We start from the raw sequence: 23,722 nt of genomic DNA on the forward strand, positions 1-23,722 counted from the left end.
GTTTAAAGATAAAAATAATACCCCTATTTTAACTAATTTTAAAGATAAAGATGTAAGTATTATAAGCTCCGTCCTTAAGTCAAGTGGCAGCCTACAAAAAAGTCACATGGCATAAATAGTTAATAATTAGTTATTGATTATTGTTTTTGAATTTAAATATCTATAAAATAAAAAAATATTTAATAATAAAAAACATAAATTAAAAAAACTGTTCATTCAAATCTACATCTATATATAAAATAAGCATATTATATATATAACATAAATTAATAATTCTTAAAAATATTGGTAGGTTTTTTATATAGATAATAAAAGGCTTATCTCTTTATAATTTTGATGAATTTAAAATTTTAATTTAGTAAAAAAAATATTACATTATTTAAGTTATCAGTAACTTACAAATTGAGAAAATTAATCAAATATTATAGTAAAAAAAATGACGAAAAGAGGGGGATAAGGATAATTTTATGATAGTTATATTTTGAATTAATTAAAAAATAAAAGATAAATAAATAACTCTCAAAAATATTATTGATAAATTTAGAGAATTTTGAACAGTATAACACAAGTTTTAAGAATAAAAATATTTCTAGAGTAAGAAAATATATATCCATGTTATATTAAAAGAGAAGTAGTATCAAAATATTAAGTCAATTGACAAGATTATAAAAATCACATTAGTAAATAGATAATACTAAATACTTGCTAATTTAACAAAAAAAAAAAAGGGACAATGATTTATTTGATTACTATATGATGTGTATCCTTTGATTTTGTATAGATTTGTTATATTTCCGCATGCTACATTAAATAAGAAAATAAAAACTAATATTTATTAAAATAATAAAATATATTAGTTCATAATTTTATAAGATTAATATTTTGTATGCGGGTAATGACACTAGTAGTTTTTAAAGGTAGTAAATCGGGGATTTTCCTTGTTCTTTTGTTAGTTATAGAGTTATAGATCACGAATCTGGCGAAAAATGGCAATATGGCATGTACGTACATTATTGACATACATGAATTAAAAAATATTAAAAGGACGTTGGTCAAAGCCGTTATATATTTTTTTCCATCCAAAGCTTTTCGTCCACATTGGGAATATTTATTTATAGAGAAGACTTTGGTCAAAGTCATTTTAAAGGTAAAAGTAATACTTCATCCTTCTCATAATATGTGTCATGGTTGCTAAAAATAATTGTCTCAAATTATTTATCATTTTAGAAGTTCAAGACAAAATTAATTATATTTTTCCTTTTTAACCCTTAATAATCAATTGCATTCACGTTTAGTAAAAATATGAATAACTTCATTAATAGAGATGACACATAAATTGAGAAAACATTTAATAAGGGTAGAGTAGTCAAAACTATTCTTTCTTAAGGGCGTGCACAAGAGAATCATGACATATATTATGAGACGGAGGGAGTACATCATATTGAGAAAACAGGGGGAGTTCAAAGTTTTCTAAAACTACCTATATTCAAATGAGTAAAGAGATTACTCCTTAACACAAGCTGGCTTATCATTTGAGTTGTAAACATGCGATGCTGTACGAATTTTAAGTAGATATATGTTTTTCTTAAGTAGATATATGATTAGGGACTTAATGTTGGTTTTTTGAAGAAAAAAGAATCTGGTTGTTATGATGTGGAAAGAAAGTCAAACCGCACCAATTTCCTATAACTGACTAACTGTGTACAACTTTCGAATTCACAGCAATGCAGTGTTGTGCTGCACAAAAAGAATTGCATTCTATCATCAGATAATACTAATCTGTAATCTCTGTACTACTCTATGCTTAGGTGCAATCCCATATCCAAAAAGGGGGCACCTCTGTATACCGCTTGTACACAAGGAAACCAACAAAAAGAGTCCCTGTGGAAAAGAAATGATGTCAATCCTCTTAACACTACAGGGACGAGAAAAAGAATAATCACAGCAAAGGTTGAAAAAAAAGACTAAAAGGGTGAAAAGTGGATTAAACTTACGGTTAGATCCTATACAGGGCTTAGTTCCAAATAGGGCTCTTCAACTTGCCCCTAAGTAGTTCAATCTCTGCTGCTTGTTTCTTGCAACAAGAAAAGCGGATAGACTTAGAAAGGACAGGCAAATGGCAGCAAGCAGGGGAGGAGCTATATAGGCAGAAGGGAAAAGACAGAAGAGGGAGAGATAGAAAATAAGCTCTTCATAATCACCTCATGTAAAGCTTTCCACCAAAGGCTTGACTTTTCCTGTAGTGCACGCCATTCGACGGCCATCTCATGTTCGATTGTGTTACTCTGAGAGTGGTGTGATGTTGATACTGCTTTTCTCTTTACAAGAGAAATTGAACTATCAAATTGGATCAACAAATCGCAAATTAAGGGAGACGAGGTCATTTGTGCAGTGAAATGCATACCATTTCTTCTCCTAGCTTTTGAAATTTGATTCTACCAATGGACAGATGGCCAGGAAGGCCACTACATTTCACTGGCTCCTCTATAGTTCCTCTCCGAGCAACAACTGGCCTTAACAATACATAAACAATGGTGACATCATCTCCCTCACCATAAATATTTTTCACGTTTCATTCAGCTATTTCCATTAAAAGTGTAATCACAAAAGTTCCTAAATCCAAGACAAATTTCAAATAAATATTACCAACAAGAAGCACAAGCAACAACTCAACGAAAGCTTGTTTTCATGACATCGGTTCATGATGTCAAGTACAGACTGACTAATTTTATTACCCTTGAGAAGCTATTCTCGCAAATTGTTTCTCTAGATGACTGTTGAAGGCTTAGTTAAGTAATTATAAGTGTGGTCTCTCTAACAACTTAAGCTGTTACATGAGATGGTTACACACTTTAACATGGTATAAGAGCAAGCAAAAGTTCTTGATTCGAGTCTCACCACCACACATCATCAACAATAATTTTTATGTGTTTGGCTCATTAAAAAGAATCAAGCCCACATGTAAGTGGACATGTTGAAAACTTGATTACGTAATTAAAAGTGTGCTCTCTAACAACTTAAAATTTTTAGATGAGATGATCACGCACTTCAACAATTACAAATCACAAAACCTAGTTCCATGAGATGGTTAAGTATAAATAACATGTATGACTTCTACCATGACAATCATCAAATGGATAACACAGACAGAGCTGATATTAAATATCACAATTAACCTTGAGGCTTGTCGCTAATTCTCTAAGAAAGAACAAAGTTAAGATTACACCATCATAAGTGACCTCTAGACTTCTTGATATTACTAATTTATCAAATGTTTCAAAAACATTTTCTAGGCGAGGCTAGCTAAAAACATATTGAGGTGGACTGATTTGGGGCATAAGCCCAAAAAACTTTCCCAAATCAGAATCAAAATTACTTAAAATTTTCTTTTTTTAAAACTTATAATACTAAGAAGTTAGCTAATTTTAAATTCTCAAACTAAAATAACTCAAAAGTCAAAGGTCTCTTTTAATTGTTTACCCTAATTTCATAATTCTTTCTCTTTGTCTGTAAAGTGCAAACAACAAAGCAAAAGCTTTGTCCTCCAACATTTGCTCTAATTCCACGCTTGTCTTCAAAGTTCTTATTCATTCTCTTTTTATTCTTTTCAAGTTAGTTTTATTTTGGAATTCCATGTTGGTATTACTCTAGCTTTAGATATTGCTATGGAGACTTTATTCAAAAGATGTTCTATCTGTGTTGTGATGAGTATTTGTAATTTTTTTTTGGCTTTAGGCATTCACACAATCTTTATAATAGTCTTTTTTTGGTAAATCGTTAGGAACTATCATTTTACATTTAATGCATCTTACCGTCTTTCACATTTCCAAGTCAACAATAAAAAGCTAAGTGTAATCCCACATGTGGAGTCTGGGGAGCGCAGTGTGTATGCAGACCTTACCCCTACATTGAGAAGGTAGAGAGGCATCTTTCACTTTTCCAAGTATAAAAAAAAAATTCTTTTGTAAAGTTTGTGCACATATTAGCATGTTTATATATATTTCACTAATTTTACAATATTTTTGAATTTTTTACAATTTTTTTTGTGATTTATATGCTTATTTTATTAATTTATAAAAATGGTAAACAATAAATATCTATGGGACTTATGCTCCATCGAGGCTTGCGCATTACCTCACGCCCGTGCCCTTTAAAATACTACATTTATTATATCATCAACCTCATGTCATCAAGGGCTTTGAAGACCATGACCATAGCATAGTTTGTCAAGAAACAGATGCCAACTAGCAAGATGGATGTAGAAACAGTGCATAGAAACATCTAATCAACAAGACAAGCACAAGTGATATAAAACTTGTTAAATAGATCTAGTACCTTCCATCACCTAACATAAGGCATCTCTTTTTCAATTTAGAAATGGCAGTCTCTGCATGCTCACTTGATTTGAAGATAACAAATGCTTTCCCTGCAAGTGTTTATTCTAATAAGCAACATCGAGTTCGCTGAGATTTTTTTTTGTGCTCCACGACTTAAAGAAGAAGATACATGATGGCCTACCATTCAGTGAATTTGAGAAGGTATTATGTTGCACCATTTTTGCACTAACCTTTTGTTCCAAGGCACGCCCGACAATATCCTGGAGGGCAGTTGATGAGTAGCAAATTTCAGAGCGTTTCAGAAGTATTTTAAAAGAGTAGCAATTTGTGTTTGGCTAAATCATTTGACAAACATTTTTGTCAATATTAGAAAAACAACATGTTTGACCAATCATTCCAAAGAGTATCTTTAGTTGTCAAATTACATGTAAAGTAGGATTTCCTATGTTCAAATTTATCTGAGGTAGTTTAACTCGATACGAGATTTTGAAAAGAACTAAAGATTTTTTGAAACATGTGTCCTTAAATATGCCATAACATTTGTTCGGCTATAAACCTTTTGGAACTTATAATTTTAAACATAGTGTGGCTATAAAGGCTTCTCATTCAGGATAAAGGAAAGTTTAAAGTTACATGATTTCCTAATATAGAAATACAGAACCTCACTATAACAGCCTCGTTTGTTCCGAAATTGTTTGACTGCTATAGTGAAGTGTTGTTATAGTGAACATATATTATAACATAATATAATATTCGATTTCGACAATAACTCGACTTTTATAGTGAATAGCTGTTATATAGTGTATGTCATTCTTTTTGGAACAAATTAATAAGCAAGCAATATCACATTAAATAGAACAAAGGGAGTATTAAGTTTTTCAATTTTATCTCAGAGGCATGCAAGAAACGAGAGTGTGAGAGACATCGATTAAATTAAGGAGGGACGGTTTGATAATATAAAATTTTGATAAGGTATTTTTGATCATGATAAAAACTATTGGCTTCAAGGAAACCACAAATTTCTGCTTTATGCAACAACAACAAAAAATTGCTTCTACTCCTACTCATATTAGCTCGTTCGGCCAAACTTTCAAGATTTGCTTATTTTGAAAAGTGCTCTGTCACAAGTGTTTTTCAAAAAGTATTTGGAGAGTAGCAGTTTGTGTTGGCTAATTAACTTGAAAATCATTTTGCCAATATTATGACAACAATTTGTGAATGGCCAAAGTTCCAAAAGTGCTTCATGAAAAAACTACTTTTTTCAACTTCTGAAAAACTGTTGATGCCACTACTGTAAAGCCCTTTTTTCTCCTAAAAGCTTGGTCAAACACTTAATTCTCTAAAATAAGCACTTTTAAAAAAATAAACACTAAAAAAACACTTTTGGCTTCCCAAAAGCTTAGTCAAACAAGCTAGTAATCCCCTTCTTCTCAGAAGCTTAACCGCGTAGGTTAACTCACCAAAATAATGATTTTTTAAAAGGAGAAAGTAACTTCTCCGGTCCAAACAAGCTTCAAAGTCTACCGAGCTCCAGTAGATATCAACTTAAATAAAATATTTGAATAATTCCGTAATGTTATAATTTCATTTTCTAAGCTTTTCACTTTTTCCTCCTCTGACAGAGCCGTGGTTCACTATGTTTTTTTAGGGATAAGACTACCCTCCCCACTAATAGACTCACTAACGATAGTGGATTGAAGATGAAAATTAACATGTGTTAAAGGGCTGGCAAAACAAAGTTAAGTGAAACAAATTTGTATAACAAATCTGAAGCTAGATGCAGTAATCTTGGTTAACCTAAGTTGATGTAAGGATATTCAAAAGTTTGCTCTTGAAATTTTCCAAAGGAATAGCAATAATTTAAAAGAAAAGTTCATGTAGAATACAAGAAATGTAATTCAGGTAAAATTTATATTTTCATCCAAAAATAAAGAAGAAAATAGAAAGAAAAGGGAACACAAGCATTTACCGCATACATCTGGACTTACAAGAGCTTTAGAAACAATACTCCCGAATAAAAAATGGAAAAATATGAATGTCTAAATAATGAATTAACGTAAGAGTGACACCTAGAGTGTAACGACCCGGCCGGTCATTTCATGAGTTACAGCTCCGTTTCTCTCATTTCTACTTTGTTATGTGTTGTTCAGCTGTATTTCATCATATCGTATTGGTTGTTATGTGTTTGGAGTGACTGAAATGAGACACTTAATCTCTTTTAAATAAGTTTAAGTTGGAAAAGTTAACCGGATGTTGACTTATGTGTAGAAGGTCTCGGATGTAAATTCTAATGGTTCGGATAGCTCCGTTAGGTGATTTTGGACTTAGGAGCGTGTTCGGAATGTAATTTGAAGGTCCGCGGTAGGTTTAGGCGAATTGGCGAAATTGGAATTTTTGCGTTTTCTGGTCGGCAGTGGAAGTCTTGATATCGGGGTCGGATTGGGATTCTGGAAATTGGAGTAGGTCCGTTGTGTCATTTGTGATGCGTGTGCAAAATGTTAGGTAATCCGGATGAGGTTTGATAGGTTTTTGCATCGTTTGCGGAATTCGGAAGATTGGAAATCCGTAGGCTTGAATCTAAGGGTGATTTGATGTTGTTTTGAATGTTCCAAAGGTTGGAACAAGTTTGAATGATGTTATGGGATATGTTGGCATGTTTGGTTAAGGTCCCGAGGGCCTCGGGTGTGTTTCGGGTGGTTAACGGACCAATTCTTGACTTTAGAAGTTGGCAGATTTCTGGTATTTTGTTGCAAAGAATTCCATCTTCGCGTACGCGAGGAGGCTATCACGTTCGCGAAGGGTTATTGAGAGCAGAGGAATTTTGTTCTACGTGCTCGCGAAGGGGAGGCCGCGAACGCGAAGGTTTGATCTGAGTATGGATCGCGTTCGCGAGGAGGGCGTCGCGTTCACGATGGTTGAGCTGGTTAAGGTACGCGTTCGCGAGTGGGGCATCACGTTCGCATAGAAGGATTTCCAGGTCAGAGGCAGTTGTGCTTTGCGAACGCGAGGGAGCTACCGCGTTCGCGAAGAAGAAAACATCTGGGCAGAATGTTTAAGTTCAAAAACGAGGGTTTTGGTCCATAATTTCAAATTCATTAGAGAGCTCGGTAGAAGGCGATTTTGGAGGGGATTTTCAAAGGAGTGATTGGGGCAAGTGTTCTTCACTCAAATTTGGTTAAATCCCATGATTATGTCTTGATTTTTATCATTTAATTTGGGAATTTGGGGTGAAAATTGGGAAAAACGGAAGAAAAATTTGGAGAGTTGATTTTGGGGATTTGAATAGCCATTTGATGTCGGATTTTGGTGATTTGATATGGGTAGACTCGTGAGCGAATGGGTTTTCCAGTTTTGTGATTTTTATCGGATTCCGAGGCGTGGGACCGGGGTCGGGTTTGGCCAATTTCGGGATTTTGAGTTAATTTGATTATTTTCGCTTGGGCTTTGTTCCTTTAGAGTGTATTAATGATGTAATACTGATTTTGGTTAGATTCAAAGCATTTGGAGGCCGATTCGAGAGGCAAGGGCATCGCAGGTTAGAGTTTGGATCAATTTGAGGTAAGTAATGATTGTAAATATTGTCCTGAGGGTATGAAACCCCGGATTTCACATCGTTTCACTACTTTGAGGTGACGCACACACTAGATGACGAGCGTGGGGGCGTGCACTGTTGGGGATTGTGACTTGGTCCGTCCCGTATGACTAATAAGTCGCATATTTGGCTGAAAACTACTCCCTCCGTTCCAGTTTATGGAACTTATTTCCTTTTTGGTCAGTTCCAAAAAGAATCAACCCTTTCTAAATTTGGAAACAATTTAGCTTAAACTTACAATTCTACCCTTAATGAGAAGCTTTTATAGCCACACAAATATTCTAGGCCCCTTTTTGACTTGTTTAGGACCACAAATTCCAAAAGTCTTCGTTTTTTCTTAAACTTCGTGTCCCAATCAAACAAGTTCACATAAATTTGAACGGAGAGAGCAGTTGATATCATTGTGTTTTGGAAAGTATTACTATGTTTTGGGCTTAATGCCATATTTTGGCCTCGTGCCAATCTATTTGGACCCTTAGGGGCTTTTTACTACTATTCCTCACTGTTTTGACTTAATATCTGTACTCAGTTATGCTGTGTTTTTACTGATTTCATAACTCAGCCTTATTTACTCCATTTTGATATTATAAATGATATTTTTGGGCTGAGCACCCCGTTTTCATTGTTAGCCCGAGTGGCTTGAGAGGTTTCTGACTGAGTAAGGTCGAGGGCCTGTGTTGTGAGGATATCATGGGATCGGGTTGCGCGCCGCAGCATGTTGTACTGATTTGTGATATATAAGAGGTCGAGGGCCTGATTTATTATGCCACGAAATGGCTTGTTATAGCACTTCGGTTGTAGGAACCCCTCCGGAGTCTGAACACTCCCAGTGAGCGCGGGTACCCAGTGTGAGTGATGTGATATTGCCTGAGGACATGTTTACGAGCGATTGTGAGGTAGCCCAAAGGGCTGGTTCTGTTGATATTTTGCCTGAGGGGCCGTTTATGGTACATGTCTTGCCCGAGGTGCTGTTTACATTTCTATCATTTTTACTCTCTATTTCATCACTTGTTAACTATTGAAAGATGTCTTTAAAAGAAAAGGTTTTATTAAAACTGAGTTGTTTTACGAGTTAATTGATTTCTGTACTGATTTGGGAACATACTGTATTTGTTGTAGTGCTATGACACGGAATTATTTGTTTTTTTACTACTCAGCTTTCATTTACTTTTATTACTTACTGAGTTGGCGTACTCACATTACTCCCTGCACCTTGTGTGCAGATCCAGGAGTTGCGGGTCACGATAGTGAGTGTTGATCGTTCTTCCAACAAGTCTTCAGAGTTGGCAAGGTAGCTGTTTGGTGTTCGCAGTACTGCACTTCTCCTTCTTACCTTATTCAGACTGTTCTTAGTATGTTATTTTACACAGACTGTTCTTGTACTTAGACAAATCTTGTAGTTGCTCGTGACTTGTGACATCCCGATGTCGAGTTTGTATTATTTTCTTCCGCACTAGTTATTTAGACTTATGTTATGAGATTCTGTTAATTCATAGCTTAAAAAATGACTTTATGAAATACTGATTAGATTTGGAATTTCTGTCGGCTGGCCTAGTTTTACGATAGGCGTCATCACAACCGGGTCGGTTTCAGGGTCGTGACATAAAGAAACATTTCTATTTCAATTTTCATTACTCAAATGGGCAAAATAAAGCACATAGTCAACTTGAAAATAGTTTAGTATGTACCTCCACTTCTGCTGATGTATATGAAGGATCAAGATTCTCAAGCAACACAAGTGTGCCTCGCTCTTGAGCTACATGGAGTCTTTCATTCCATGGCTGGATGGAACAAAATAGCATATGCAAATCACAAAATATAGAGTAAATAACTGCTTTGAGGCTAAAAAATTATCAATGTATACATATTCATGAGAACAGAAGCAGCACTTCGAGGAAGTCCCAGTAAAGTTTAGAGAATCGAAAGGAGCAGTTGACAAAGTAGTCAAAGACAAAAAGGAAATGAGGAAAACAACAAATAGGTGCCTACTCCCTGATCAGCTATTCAAAAGTTCATTGTAAAATGAAACTAAAAATGCCACATGGAACTACACAAAAGAGCATGATTTAAAGTCTTTTAATCTTTAGAGTACCCTATTTCTCTTCCCTATCCAAAATGACCACATAACAGCCAAAACATAGGTGACGGAACAATGTCTACTCCTATACTTCGTCCAGTATAGAGCAGAATGCTTCCACAGTCTAAGACCCAACTAAACCAACAAATTGTAGTAGTAATATTCAAAAATAACAGAAACTTCGCATGATTTTTTTTCTTTTTAGTCATTTTTGGACAGGCTGGGTTCACAGCAACTTCAGACGCTACATCAATTTACTTTTGCTATTCCAAGTGTTGGTTAGTTTAATCAAGTCAAAATTGGATTGCCCATATTGGCTTACTTTGCCCAGTGAGGAGAAGTTGAAGGGAGCTAAACAAGAATTAAAGAGTACAATTACTTCTCTGAAAAGAAGTTAACATAATATAACAACAATTAAGAGATGTCAACAGAAGTAACCTTAACTTCTGCATCATTTTTTTCAAGAAAAAACTTCTCAGATTTTCAAAAAGTTATGTGGGGAAAAAAAAAAGAAACTTCAAAATCTCTCTCCAACTCTTCTCCCACTCAATATAGGCGAATTAGCAACTCCTGCTTTCCCACCAACCACCCAAAGAAAAAAGGCCAGGAGAGAGATCTACAGAGGCACCAGATTCATGTAGCATTTGAGGTTTTCCCAAGTAGAGCATCAACAATATGTAACAGATTCCAAAATACGGCTTTCAAATTTCTTTTGAGTTCAGAATGGATCCAAAAATTGACCCACTAACCACTTGACTCCTGGTGGAGCGAAAAGGTCCACCACTGATAAAGGAAGAACATGAAGTGGTTTTCAGATATCTAAGTATCCAACATTCCGACCATATCAGACGTTCCAAAGAGGAACTAACACTTTGCAAAAGAAAAGTTCCATAAATCTTTTATCAACCCCTTGATATCTGAAAAGACACATTTGACCATGTCTCCCCCCACACCATCAATAGAATACAAACGTTCTCAATTGAAGCACAGGAGAGCATTCATTGTGCCTTTTTTATGCCTGGATGTCACTAGCATTAAATCATCCAAGAATAATAAGGCTCATGTAAATGTTTCTGATAAGAAAGCCCACCTCTCAAATGAAAGAGCTCAAAGAAAAATATCATAGAATTAAACATTAAACAAGAAAGAGGAATTATCTTCTTATTAAAAGACATTAGTGGATTTGTCAAGGAAGCCCAGGATTCTTTTACACAAAAAGATCAAGTGGATATGTGCAGTGAGTAAGAGTGTAAGACAATAGGTACCTAAGACATTTTTTACCAAACCACTCTTTTAACTTAATTTTATGACAACCTGCCACAGCCACATGGTATTGACAAAAAGAAAGATATGAAGGGAGTGGAGCACGAAGTTGAGAATAATGTGGTCACAAGGAAAACAAGGACCCAGAGACCATTAACATTTTCCTTATTATGCTTCCAAGATCTCATTAGCATTTAACCATCCAAGACCACAAAGCCCATTGTAAATGTTATGGAGAAAAGAAGCCACCTCCCAAATGAAAGAGGTCAAACAAAAGGCTCTTGGAACTAAAATCAAACAAGAGAAAAGGGTTCTTTTCTTTATAAAGGATATGAGTTGAGTTGTTACAGAAACTCATATTCTTTCACACGAAACAATTTAAGTGACTGCGACTAGTGAAGTAAGAAAACAAGCATCTAATAATTTTTTTTTTTTGCCGACCACTCCTTTAACTTGATTATATGATAGTACCTGCTACATGGTATTTTTATGGGAATAAAAAGGAAAAATATGAAGAGAATGGAGCACGAAGTCATAAACAATGTGGTCTACAGGAAAACAGGCACCCATCACCAGTAACAAATGCAGTCCCTTCCCAGAAGCAGATTATTGCGTTACAGACATTGCAGTCAAGTTCTTATCAAAATCCATGAATACTAAAGAAAAACGCAAAAACTTTGAACAGCGCTCAAGCTTCGCTAGTAAGCTATATTTGTTTGATAATTGACTTCTGCAGTTGGATACCAAAATTTGCATTGATAATTGACTACATGTAAATGCTCTAATTTGCCTTTTTTATAATGTAAAAACTCTAACTTGTAAGACTTCTTATTTTCAATTTTTTTTTGGGATGGAAATAGACTTCCTAATGTCATTCCATAGAGTAGTTATGTATGAATTTCAGACTTCAAATACTCAATTTTAGTTATTCTTTCAAAATTTTGCATATAGCCAATAACTCTTGTATGAAGGGGCCATTGTATCACCAAGCAATACCCTTATCAAAGACTTATAAGAGATGAAAGGAGTCCATATTCTATATTGCAGATGTCAAATAGAACATGAAAAGCGAAAATTCTAAAGAAAAATAAGATATTCCTTCTTACTTATAATTCTAGGCCTAGGGAATAGAGTTCCCTTTCTGGATACTAAGAGCATTCTTCAAGAAAGGTGACCTAGTCCTACAAATGCAGGGATTCATTTTTGAGGAGTACAAGTGTGAGTTGCAAGGTTACCAGCACAAATGCAGGCATCCGTTACTTTGGAGACTCCCAATAACAGAAAATCTCTTTTTCCTGGAAGGACACGTGTTTCTTCTCTCCTTCCCAACTCACCAATTAAAAAGTAAACGTAAAAGCTACACCGGGAGTTACAAATTAACTATTTCTACTTTTCCCTAAACAGATGAAGCATATAGCACCTTTCCAAACAACTTACACCTTTTCTCTCATACTGAAAGCAACACTTCCTCATAAATATAACAATGGGAACAGGAAACTGACCTGCTCCTTGAACCATGTGCTAGCACCCTGCAAGATAAAAGAGATCATATCAGGAAAATTTCCAAATTCAAAACAGGTGAAAAGCTCCTTTAATGTATCCAATCACTCATATCAGGAATCGACCTGAGGCTTAGTTACACAACAGATGAGGCCAGCAAACGCCATCAGATATAAACAAGAACAAATAATCAAGTTATAACTTTATTACAAACCAAACAACCAATGTCCATGCTCATAAAAGCAGGATGCAGTACATCAATAATCGGGAACTAAAAGAGAAATACTGTGCAATATGGATATGAGCAATCAGAGATTTCAAATACCTCAATATTTGATTTTCTTTGAAATGTTTATAAAATGAAAGGAGGAAAAGTGTTTTCTATGTAAATCAAATACTTCACTGGACCTAATACTCAAAAAAAAAGAAAAGGAAAAGGGAATTGCCTCCTTCACCCATGCTGTTATTTCGATCACCTGACTCGTAGATTTCATGACCTTACGTTGTTCAAATGGTGCAGTACCTGTATGATCATATCCCCAATCAGACAACATCCATAATGATTTGTTTCGAAGAGAAAGTTACAGGTAAGAAAGAAACCTAAAGAATCTTGAAGGTTTCTCTTCTTCAAAGCATGGATATTCGATAAGCTAGTAGGTGAGGTACAATATGAATGCTTTACTTCAGTTCCAGCAACAGTCTTGTCTGTCACAGAAATATTGCCTTGTCCACCTAAATTAATTGATGAATTTATCAGTTCGGGAATGACATGATTAACAGTTAAGCTCAAATATATGAATTTACAAGAACCCATTATCTTTGCGATTAATCACCTTTTTCTACCACTTTTGTAACCTGACTCTTAGATTGCATGACCTTATGTTGTTCAAACGGTGCAGTACCTGCAGCATCATCCTCAAACAGTCAACATCCATAATACTTGCCATCTGATTCTAAGAGCTTGTTACAGGTAAGAAAGAAACCTGAAGAGTCTAGAAGCTTCCTCTTCTTCAAAGCATGAGAATCAGATAGGCTAGTAGGAGAAATACAACAAGAATACTTTACTTCAGTTCTGGCAACAGTGCCGTTTGTCACAGAAATATTTCCGTGTCTTTCCCGTGAGCTACTGGTGGCTTTCTTCAGTTCTGGGAATGACCAGATTAACAGTTAAAATGAAAATAACCACGGGTCATTGGCCATTACCACTAAAAATTTACCCCACATACTACAAGTACTTACGAGTGTTTCTTCCTGACTGGCCATCTTTCACCACTGTTTTAGTTGTTGTTCCTACAAATGAAGATGATGATTGTGGCTTTTCAAGACTTCCTTTTCCTCCATGATGAAGAGGCTGCTTCTGATCTGTCTCCTTATTGAAGTAGTGCTCCACTGCAGCAGGAGTGAGGTAATGATTCAATCATTGATTTTCAATATCTAAATGCCTCAGAGGAAGAATGTGAAAACTGAAGAAACAGATTTTATCACAAACTTATCAAGAGCTCAGAGACTACTTTCTTTAAGATATAAGCCTTCATGCATACAAGTAGGCTAAGCAAAAAAGCAATAGATATTTAGGCTCTTCCCAAGGAAATTCACGTCATACACCTCACTTATCTGGCCAAGCAAGTAGTGTGATACTGAACAACAAGAGCACAAGTCCACTTCGGCTAATGCCAGCACTTTCCTTAAGCTGACAAGTGACAATTCACAAGTCACAACAGCCACTCACATCGAGTCACTGGAAGATGTTTCTTCTTTATCATGAAACATCGAAATTATCATAGACATGCATCTCATCAGATATGTCCAATGCTAGAGTTATTTGTTAGTAATTTATCCATGTTGGGAATAAACCCCGTAAAAATAGTATTCACGGTATTAGTGATAAAAGTAGAACACTAAGTTATGGTTAAATCAGCAAGAATAGAAATGCAGCAATAATGACACCAAGATTTTACGTGGAAACCCTTCTGAATAAGGGAAAAAACCACGGCCAAGAAGAGCAACTGATATCACTATAGCGAGGAATTTTACACTGTGTAGTAACGAGTAAAAAATACTCCTAAGACCACTACACCCTCAAAAGAAATAAACACTCTTTTGCTTTTTCCACCTCACTACAATATCTCTCACACTCTATTTTTCTTCACAAACTATTTTCTTATAGTTTATGGAATACCTTGCTCTCTCTTTTCTCTCTTTGTTGGTGTGTAGAAATGAGAGTTAAAGCTCTCCTTTTATAGCCAAAACCTCACTCTCTAAAGCCTACAATATTTGACAATTTACACACCCTTTTCACAATTTCAACAAGGTTGGCTACCAAACCAAACCAAGTCAATAAAATTGGCTACCAAATTATACAAATTCAACAAGGTTGGCTACCAAACCAAACCAAGTCAACAAAATTGGCTACCAAATCATTTGAATGAGATGGACACCATATCAATCTCCCCCTCCAGTCTCATTCATCTAGAGGAGGTAGCACTATCTTCTAGTTTGAGTGCATGCCGACAAGTTCTTTGCATAGCTCGAACTTGTCTCTTGGTACCACCTTGGTCAACATATCTGCAGGATTTTCACTCGTGTGAATCTTTTTGACTTGAAGTGATTCGTTCTCCACTTGCTCACGAATCCAATGATATCTGACGTCAATGTGTTTTGTTCTCGCATGGTACATGGAATTTTTGCTCAGGTCTATTGCACTCTGACTGTCGCAATAGACAACATACTCCATCTGTCGCAATCCAAGTTCTTGAAGAAATCTCTTGAGCCATATCATCTCTTTGCCAACTTCAGTAACCGCAATATACTCCGCTTCAGTTGTAGATAGTGCGACACACTTCTGCAACTTCGACTGCCATGATATAGCTCCCCTGAAAAAGTAAACAAATATCCAGTAGTGGATTTTCTGTTATCAAGGTCACCTGCATATCAGAATCTGTATAGCCCTTCAAAATTGGATTTGATCCTCCAAAACATAAGCATTCATGTGAGCTTCCTCTTAGATACCTGAGTATCCACTTTACAGCTTCCCAATGCTCTTTTCCTGGATTTTCGAGAAATCTGCTAACAACACCGACTACATGAGCAATATCTGGTCGAGTGCATACCATTGCATACATCAAACTTCCAACGGCAGAGGAATAAGGAATCTTAGTCATTCTCTCTTTTTCCTCCGTTGTTGTTGGACACATCTTCTTGCTTAACTTCAGATGACCAGGAAGAGGTGTGCGAACCAACTTAGCACTTTTCATATTGAAGCGCTCCAGTACACGTTCTATGTACTTCTCCTGTGACAAGTAAAGCTTCCTTTCGTTTCTCGAACGAGTAATTCTCATGCCCAAAATCTGCTTAGCATGACCCAAGTCTTTCATTGCAAAAGACTTATTCAACTGTTTCTTCAACTCGTCAATCTTAGAAGAATTCCTGCCCACAATCAACATATCATCCACATATAGCAAGAGGATGATAAAATCGTCATCAGAAAATCTTTGTACAAACACACAGTGATCTGAAGAAGTCTTCTTGTAGCCTTGCTCCCCCATAACAGACTCAAACTTCTTGTACCACTGTCTGGGAGCTTGTTTCAATCCATATAGACTCTTCTTAAGTTTGCATACAAGATTTTCTTTACCTTTTGCCTTGAAGCCTTCAGGTTGTTCCATATAAATCTCCTCTTCTAAGTCACCGTGAAGAAAAGCAGTCTTCACATCCATCTGCTCAATCTCCAAATCAAGACTGGCAGTCAAACCAAAAACTGTCCGAATGGAGGACATTTTTACGACAGGAGAAAATATTTCGTCAAAGTCAATACCTTTCCTTTGACCAAATCCCTTGACAACCAATCTAGCTTTGTATCTGGGCTTCAAACTATGTTCTTCAGCTTTAACTTTGAACACCCACTTGTTCTTCAAAGCTCTCATGCCCTTAGGCAATTTCACCAACTCATAAGTATGGTTCTCATGCAGAGATTTCATCTCATCTTGCATGGCTTCAATCCAAGCAGTGCTCACATTTTTCTAATTTTGCACTTTCAAAATTTGACAACAATTTCTTCTTGGCCAGAACATTTAGTCCTTTCTCGCTAATGTGGCTAAGCCTCTTATGCCATAACGTTGAAGAGTTATGGCTCTCAACGGCATTCACCATATCAACACAGGTAGAGGCCGTAGTCCAATATAGACCACGACGCTTTTCCCCACGAGCCACAATCATGGAGCCCTTAGTGAGCTTCCACTTTCCAGCACCATTGGTACTGACATATCCCTCATCATCCAAAACACCAACAGAGATCAAGTGCAAACGAACATCAGGTGCATGTTTTACATTGTTTAAAACTAGTTTAGTTCCAATACTAGTTTCCAAACAAATCGTTCCAACACCAGCCACCCTAGATACAGTCTCATTACCCATACTCAGAGTTCCAAAGTCACCCTGAGTATATGATGAGAAAAATTCCTTCCTTGATGTCACATGAGATGCGGCACCACTGTCCACAACCCATCTTGACTCATCACAAGCAATATTTATCAGATCCGCATCAAGGACTGTAACAAGATCTTCTGTAGTGACGGTGGCCACACGATTGCCATCTTCTTTCTGTTCTTCCTTGTCTCTATTCTCCTTTTTCAAAATCCGGCAGAACTTCTTTGTGTGCCCTTTCTTCTCGCAATGATAGCACTCAATATCTTTAAGTCTGCTTCTGGATTTGCTTCTATTATGTTCTCTATTTTGAGAACCCCGATTCTTGCTTCTCCCCCTAGAGTCAGTCACCAAGACATCTGATGAGGAGGAACCCTGAGATTTTCTTCTCATCTCTTCATTTAGAAGGCTACTCTTGGCAAAATCCATAGAGATCACACCATCCGGAGCAGAATTTGATAATGAAGTTCTAAGAATTTCCCAAGAATCTGGTAGGGAACCAAGTAGAAACAAGTCTTGAATTTCTTCATCAAATTTAATGCTCATAGCAGATAACTGGTTCATGATCCCCTGAAAATTATTCAGATGATCTGTCATCGCGGAACCATCGTGGTATTTTAAACCCAACATCTGCTTTATCAGAAACATCTTGTTGTTTCCAGTTTTCCGAGCATACAAACTTTCAAGGTGCTCCCATAGGGTCCGAGCATGTGTCTCCCCAGAAATATGATTCAAAACATTATCGTCAACCCATTGTCTAATAAAGCCGCAAACCTGCCTGTGTAACAAATTCCACTCTTCATCTGATTTATTATCAGGCTTTACAGTGGCGAAGACAGGTTGATGAAAATTCTTGACATAGAGCAAATCTTCCATTTTGCCCTTCCAAATGGCATAATTTGTGTCATTCAAGGTAACCATTTTACTAGTGTTGGCTTCCATCGTTTATCACAAATACAAATACTATTTATTAGGAGACCAAAGTAATTCTTTTCTGATGTGGAAGTTCAGACTGTGCTGCAACCACAGAGCATACTCAGATAGAATCTTGGCTCTGATACCACTTGTTGGGAATAAACCCCGTAAAAATAGTATTCACGGTATTAGTGATAAACGCAGAACACTAAGTTATGGTTAAATCAGCAAGAATAGAAATGCAGCAATAATGACACCAAGATTTTACGTGGAAACCCTTCTGAATAAGGGAAAAAACCACGGCCAAGAAGAGCAACTGATATCACTATAGCGAGGAATTTTACACTGTGTAGTAACGAGTAAAAAATACTCCTAAGACCACTACACCCTCAAAAGAAATAAACACTCTTTTGCTTTTTCCACCTCACTACAATATCTCTCACACTCTATTTTTCTTCACAAACTATTTCTTATAGTTTATGGAATACCTTGCTCTCTCTTTTCTCTCTTTGTTGGTGCGTAGAAATGAGAGTTAAAGCTCTCCTTTTATAGCCAAAACCTCACTCTCTAAAGCCTACAATATTTGACAATTTACACACCCTTTTCACAATTTCAACAAGGTTGGCTACCAAACCAAACCAAGTCAATAAAATTGGCTACCAAATTATACAAATTCAACAAGGTTGGCTACCAAACCAAACCAAGTCAACAAAATTGGCTACCAAATCATTTGAATGAGATGGACACCATATCAATCCAGCCCCTTCATTCAAAGGAAACCTTCAGCACAATAAAAAGGCAGAATAGTTCGGGAGCCCCTGAACTTGGCAACTTTTGTTTAGTTCTCCTTAAACTTCACGTGGTCTTTAATACCCACCTTAACTTGGAAAATTGAAAGTCTTGACCCCCCCAGATGCTGATGTGGCAAAGAACATGAATACACTCTCTTTTAGGCGCATGGGAGAGAAGAAAAATAAAAAAATCAGCTTCCAAGTAGGATATTTTTTAAATATTAATTGCCACATAATCAAATATAATGATTTATTTGTTTCAAATGTATTTCTCGTTGTTGCTTTTTAATAAATATTTTATCCCAATTGTATTTTTTTAGATACAATGAATATATGTTTCAACTATGTATTTCTTATCTTTTTTTTCCGGTCCAAATCTACAAAAGTTAGTTGAAACTCCATTTATTTTAGCCAAATAAAAAGAAGATTTAGCCAAAGTAATGAAGTTCAAACAATGTATTTTCTACAAAAAGAAAAAAATATTGTGTATTTTTATTTTCATGCAGTAACTATTTATTTAGACTATGCATTTTTTTCGAGTCAAATTCGCAAATATTTGGTCCGAATTTTACTATTTTTAGCTCAACTATTTACTTAGCCAATACATGGAGTTTCAATAACGTATTTTTTATTTTTATTTTTTTAGATGCAATTATAATATGTTCTAATTGTGTATTCCTTCTTTTCCTGACCAAATATGTAAAAGTAACTTGATTAAAATATTAATACCTTTAGTCAAATAAAAAACTATAGTTAAAATAACGTTGTTTCAAGGTTTTTTTTAACAAATTATGGCACGCAAAAAAATGATTTAGATAGTTGGTGGACTTAAAAAATATATATATTATAGTAAAAAATGCCACATGGATGTGCGTGTCACACTCCCATGGATTGTCAGCGTCTAGGGGGTCGAGGCTATGAAATTGCCAAGTTCAGAGGGTACTAAAGACCACGTGAAGTTTAAGTGGGAACTAAACAAAAGTTGTCAAGTTCAAGGGGATCCCGAACTATTCTGCCCAATAAAAACTTGCAAGGAACTTATACCACTATGTCCATCACTAGAGCACCTTAAATGTAAGCACTAGAACCATGACTAAAAGCAGCCAGAGTGCAAGGCAAAAAGTGAAAGAAATATGACCTTGCTCTAAATTCCTTGAATATTGAAGAAATACCACATCAGAAGGTCATACAGCTAAGAGAGTCCTAGGAAAACCAACTCATCCAGATATGCATCAGATTAAAGGCAGCACTGATGCGTGAATGGGTGACCAAAAATAAGCTAAAACCAAATGTCTATGAATGGGATGCACCAAGAACCCAGCATCATCTGTTGCTATTCTTCCCATTTCCCACCTCTACATAAGACGCAACCTGAATGCTAGCAATACTGTATTCACATGCCACAATTTGACAAAAAACACTGGAGTGAAGTGGTATATTAAGAAGCTCTGCTATCTATTGCACAAATCATCTTTCCTGTCCAGTATTCTTTCGTCTTATCAAACGAAAAAAAATATCAAGAGATGAAAACTTCCTGAAACAAGAATGTTCATGGGGGAGAGCAAAGAAAAGCCAATGAGTGCCTGAGTCAGTTATATTAGAATCCTACCCCTTTCAACAGAAATGTTGTGAGAAATTCTTTGTGGTATGCTAGTAACTCTCCCTTGTACTCGTTTTTTTCTTCATTCAGACCATGTCGTCGAATGTATAACATAATCTAAAGCAACTATAAAACTGAGGTTCCCAGAAAGTTAAACAATTGTCTTCGAATAAGTTACACAGAAGTTTGAGAAAACAAAATTCTGAAAGATAGTATCACATGTTAAAGTAGTTCTATAGAAATAAATCCAAATACACGACATAACAATCTAAGAAGCAGGAACACTACTAAATGGATAAGTTCTAGGTTCAAGCATCTAAAATGCTGTTTCATCCAACCATGAATGCACAATGCTGTAGAACTGGATGAAACCAAGCAACAGAATTATAGTTACTACCTTCAATTTGTGCGATTGAATTTGGAAATTCCTCAGATATCTCGCGAGTTCTGACATCAAAGGTGCGACAAAAGACAAAGTCAGCTGTGTCCAAATCTTCGTCTTTTGGCTGAGGGTTCCTCGTATCAGTTGATATGCAGACAACATTGCATTTACCAGTGATGGCTTCCTGCAATAAAATCTCAAAGAGGTCATGCCATAACATCTGAAAACAGATTATATTTAAAATATATTTTTCTAAAAGGATGAGTGAAACAGTTACCACAGGATTACAATTTGAAAGCCCTATGCCTTCTCCTGAAGCCAAGAGTAACTCATTGTCAAGCAGCTTGATATTACCCAACCAATGAATTACCTCGGTGGGACGGAAAAACCATACAACTTTAACCATCCTTTTCTTTTGGGCTGTCTCCCATATCTTGACAACCTTACCGATGTCTGGCTCATCTTCATCAGGACGACACATGTACACACAATCATATAAGGAGATATCAACCCCCTCATAAGTGAATGATTTGTAAAATTGGACACCCTTGTTAAGGGCACCCTTTCCCTTCTTGACACCCCAACTAAAATTAGGACTACTGTCTTCCTCTGCTTCTCGAAAGGGCAACATTTGATACTTATCACAATGTGGTGTTAACTTTTCAAAGGCCTGAAAAGGGAAGACATGCTTGTCATTAAAAACTGATAACCATCTAAAAGAAAATAGAAGTGCACATTCTAACAATTGTTGACTGCCAAAAATTCCTAAAAACAGAATCATTACACATATGGCCCAAAATTCATGGAGAATCCATAGAAACCCACATATTGAGGCTTCGCTTTTACAAGAAAAAAGAGCAAACAAAGGTAGACTCCAAAAGAACAAACCATTCAAAGCAAAAACATTCTTTTTTCTTTATATAAGTGATGTTCGACCAAGACTTGGACAGATAGGAATTGCCTCCACTGGGATTTAAACCTGAGACCTCATGGTTCTCAACTCACTTCATTGACGACTAGGACACAACCTTGGGTGCAAAGCAAAAACATTCTTGTTCACCTCTTAAGTTTCTTTTTCAGTTTGAAATAGGGATTCAATCATGTCTATTTTTGTGGGTTGCTCTGAATGCAGGTTCACTGAAACAGACAATTCATTAAAAAGTACTACGTATACACAAAGATGATCAATAAAATGACAATAAAAGCTATACAACCAACAAAATATACACAACGCAATCAGAAAAACAAGGAGAAAATAAAAAAGCATAAACATTGCTACAAAGGGGGAAAAAAGTTATACACAATGAAACAAAAGGAAATAAAGAAAAGAAGAACCAAAAAAGCATAGAAAATGCACAGAGGAAGATGGCCAAATCCGATCATTCAAAAAGCCCTGTAGACCATTTTTATCTCGAAATATAAAACGGTACAATTTTTTTCGCATTTATCTAAAAATGTTGAACAATACAGCCATACGATAAGGTAGCATTCATACACAATCGTGATAAAAACGCAAAGATCCATAAACCCTATTAGACCAACATATTGCATACATACCTGAAGAGGAAGGAGTTTGAGAGAGAGAGAGAGAGAGAGAGAGAGAGTACTTTAAACTGTGTACACTGAAGTATGCAGCCAGCAGCAAAATAAGCCCTGTACGAGATGAAAAATGATCAAAAAACCTCATAATCCTAAAACCCTGTAGAACATTTCTCAAAAATATATAGAACCATATAGAAGTTTCTGGCAGAAAAATGACAATAACCCACAAATACAATGTGAACATTCACACACCTAAACAGAAAAAAGAAAAAGAAAAAGAAAACGTTCAGAGTCTATATTTGCTAATGACGGAGAATACAAATAAATATATAAACAGAACGACGAAAAATGGCGTTTAGAGTCAAACCTCCGAGTTAAGTTTGCATCAAACAAGGAGAAATGAAAAGGAACGAAATGCAAAGAGACACAAACACACATACTCTCTCTCTCTCTCTCTCTCTCTCTCTCTCTCTCTCTCTCTCTCTTTCTTTCTCTCTCACTGCAACAAAAGCAGAAATACAGAGAGGGTTACAGGAGTGGATTAGCGTATAGTGTTCTCTCTGTTATGATCCTTTTTGCAGAATGGTACACTGCTAATTTGCACAGGCGGTGAGCTGCAGTTTTACTATAAATGATACTAACACACATATCTGTACCAATAGACCAGAAATTATATTTTGAGCTTAACTCCAACCATTTTCTCATGTGCTCCCTTAACTAGTGTAGTATGTGAGATTTTTGGTTAAATAAAAATCTGGTTTGTCTTGTTTCTTCCCAATAATAATCATGTTTTTAATTTCATTAGCATATTAACTCAATTTTTAGAAGTCATAACTAATTCTTTATCAAGAAAAAGATAATGGTTAAAAACCGTAATTACGTGTTTATTTCCATTTGGCACTACGCTCCTACTTCCGATCCCACTATCTTTTTACCTCTTTATGGTTATCTCTCCTTAATTTATGATATAGCCAAAATTAGATCATACACACACCAACATGTGCTCCTTAATAGAGTCCGGAACCTAAATAATATGTGTTTGGACTCAAAACACACAAATAAGTGTATTAAAAAAACGACATTTCTATATATAGCGTGCAATAACAACACGCTATATATTAACGGTAACGTCTGCCGTTAAGTATAGCGTGTTGTTGTTACACGCTATATGTATAGCGCACAAACAGAAAACAATATCCTCTGATTTTGGCCCCACCAATAAGTGAACTCACAATCACAATTATTTCAATGTATAGCGTGTGTTTAGAAACACTATATATCCAAAATTTTCTACCTCCCGG

The 23,722-nt window shown here is 35.9% G+C and overlaps 1 protein-coding gene across 1 annotated transcript; it reads right to left on the minus strand.

The window, feature by feature from the left end:
* Nucleotides 1-1,646: 1,646 nt before the first annotated feature.
* On the minus strand, nt 1,647-23,106 carry LOC107775739 (protein ANTI-SILENCING 1-like). Its single transcript, XM_016595499.2, has 17 exons — nt 22,789-23,106; nt 22,487-22,532; nt 21,157-21,549; nt 20,895-21,063; nt 14,009-14,158; nt 13,753-13,914; nt 13,603-13,671; nt 13,370-13,501; nt 13,216-13,292; nt 12,772-12,798; nt 9,618-9,710; nt 4,519-4,597; nt 4,336-4,426; nt 2,405-2,513; nt 2,202-2,318; nt 1,995-2,074; nt 1,647-1,881 (listed from the first exon to the last, which is right to left on the minus strand). The coding sequence occupies exons 1-16, from the start codon at nt 22,857-22,859 to the stop codon at nt 2,015-2,017; spliced, it is 1,845 nt and encodes a 614-aa protein (XP_016450985.2). The 5' UTR covers nt 22,860-23,106; the 3' UTR covers nt 1,647-1,881; nt 1,995-2,014.
* Between the last annotated feature and the right edge of the window lie 616 nt (nt 23,107-23,722).

This window comes from Nicotiana tabacum, chromosome 3 (genome assembly GCF_000715075.1).
Source record: "Nicotiana tabacum cultivar K326 chromosome 3, ASM71507v2, whole genome shotgun sequence".
Taxonomy (NCBI): domain Eukaryota; kingdom Viridiplantae; phylum Streptophyta; class Magnoliopsida; order Solanales; family Solanaceae; genus Nicotiana; species Nicotiana tabacum.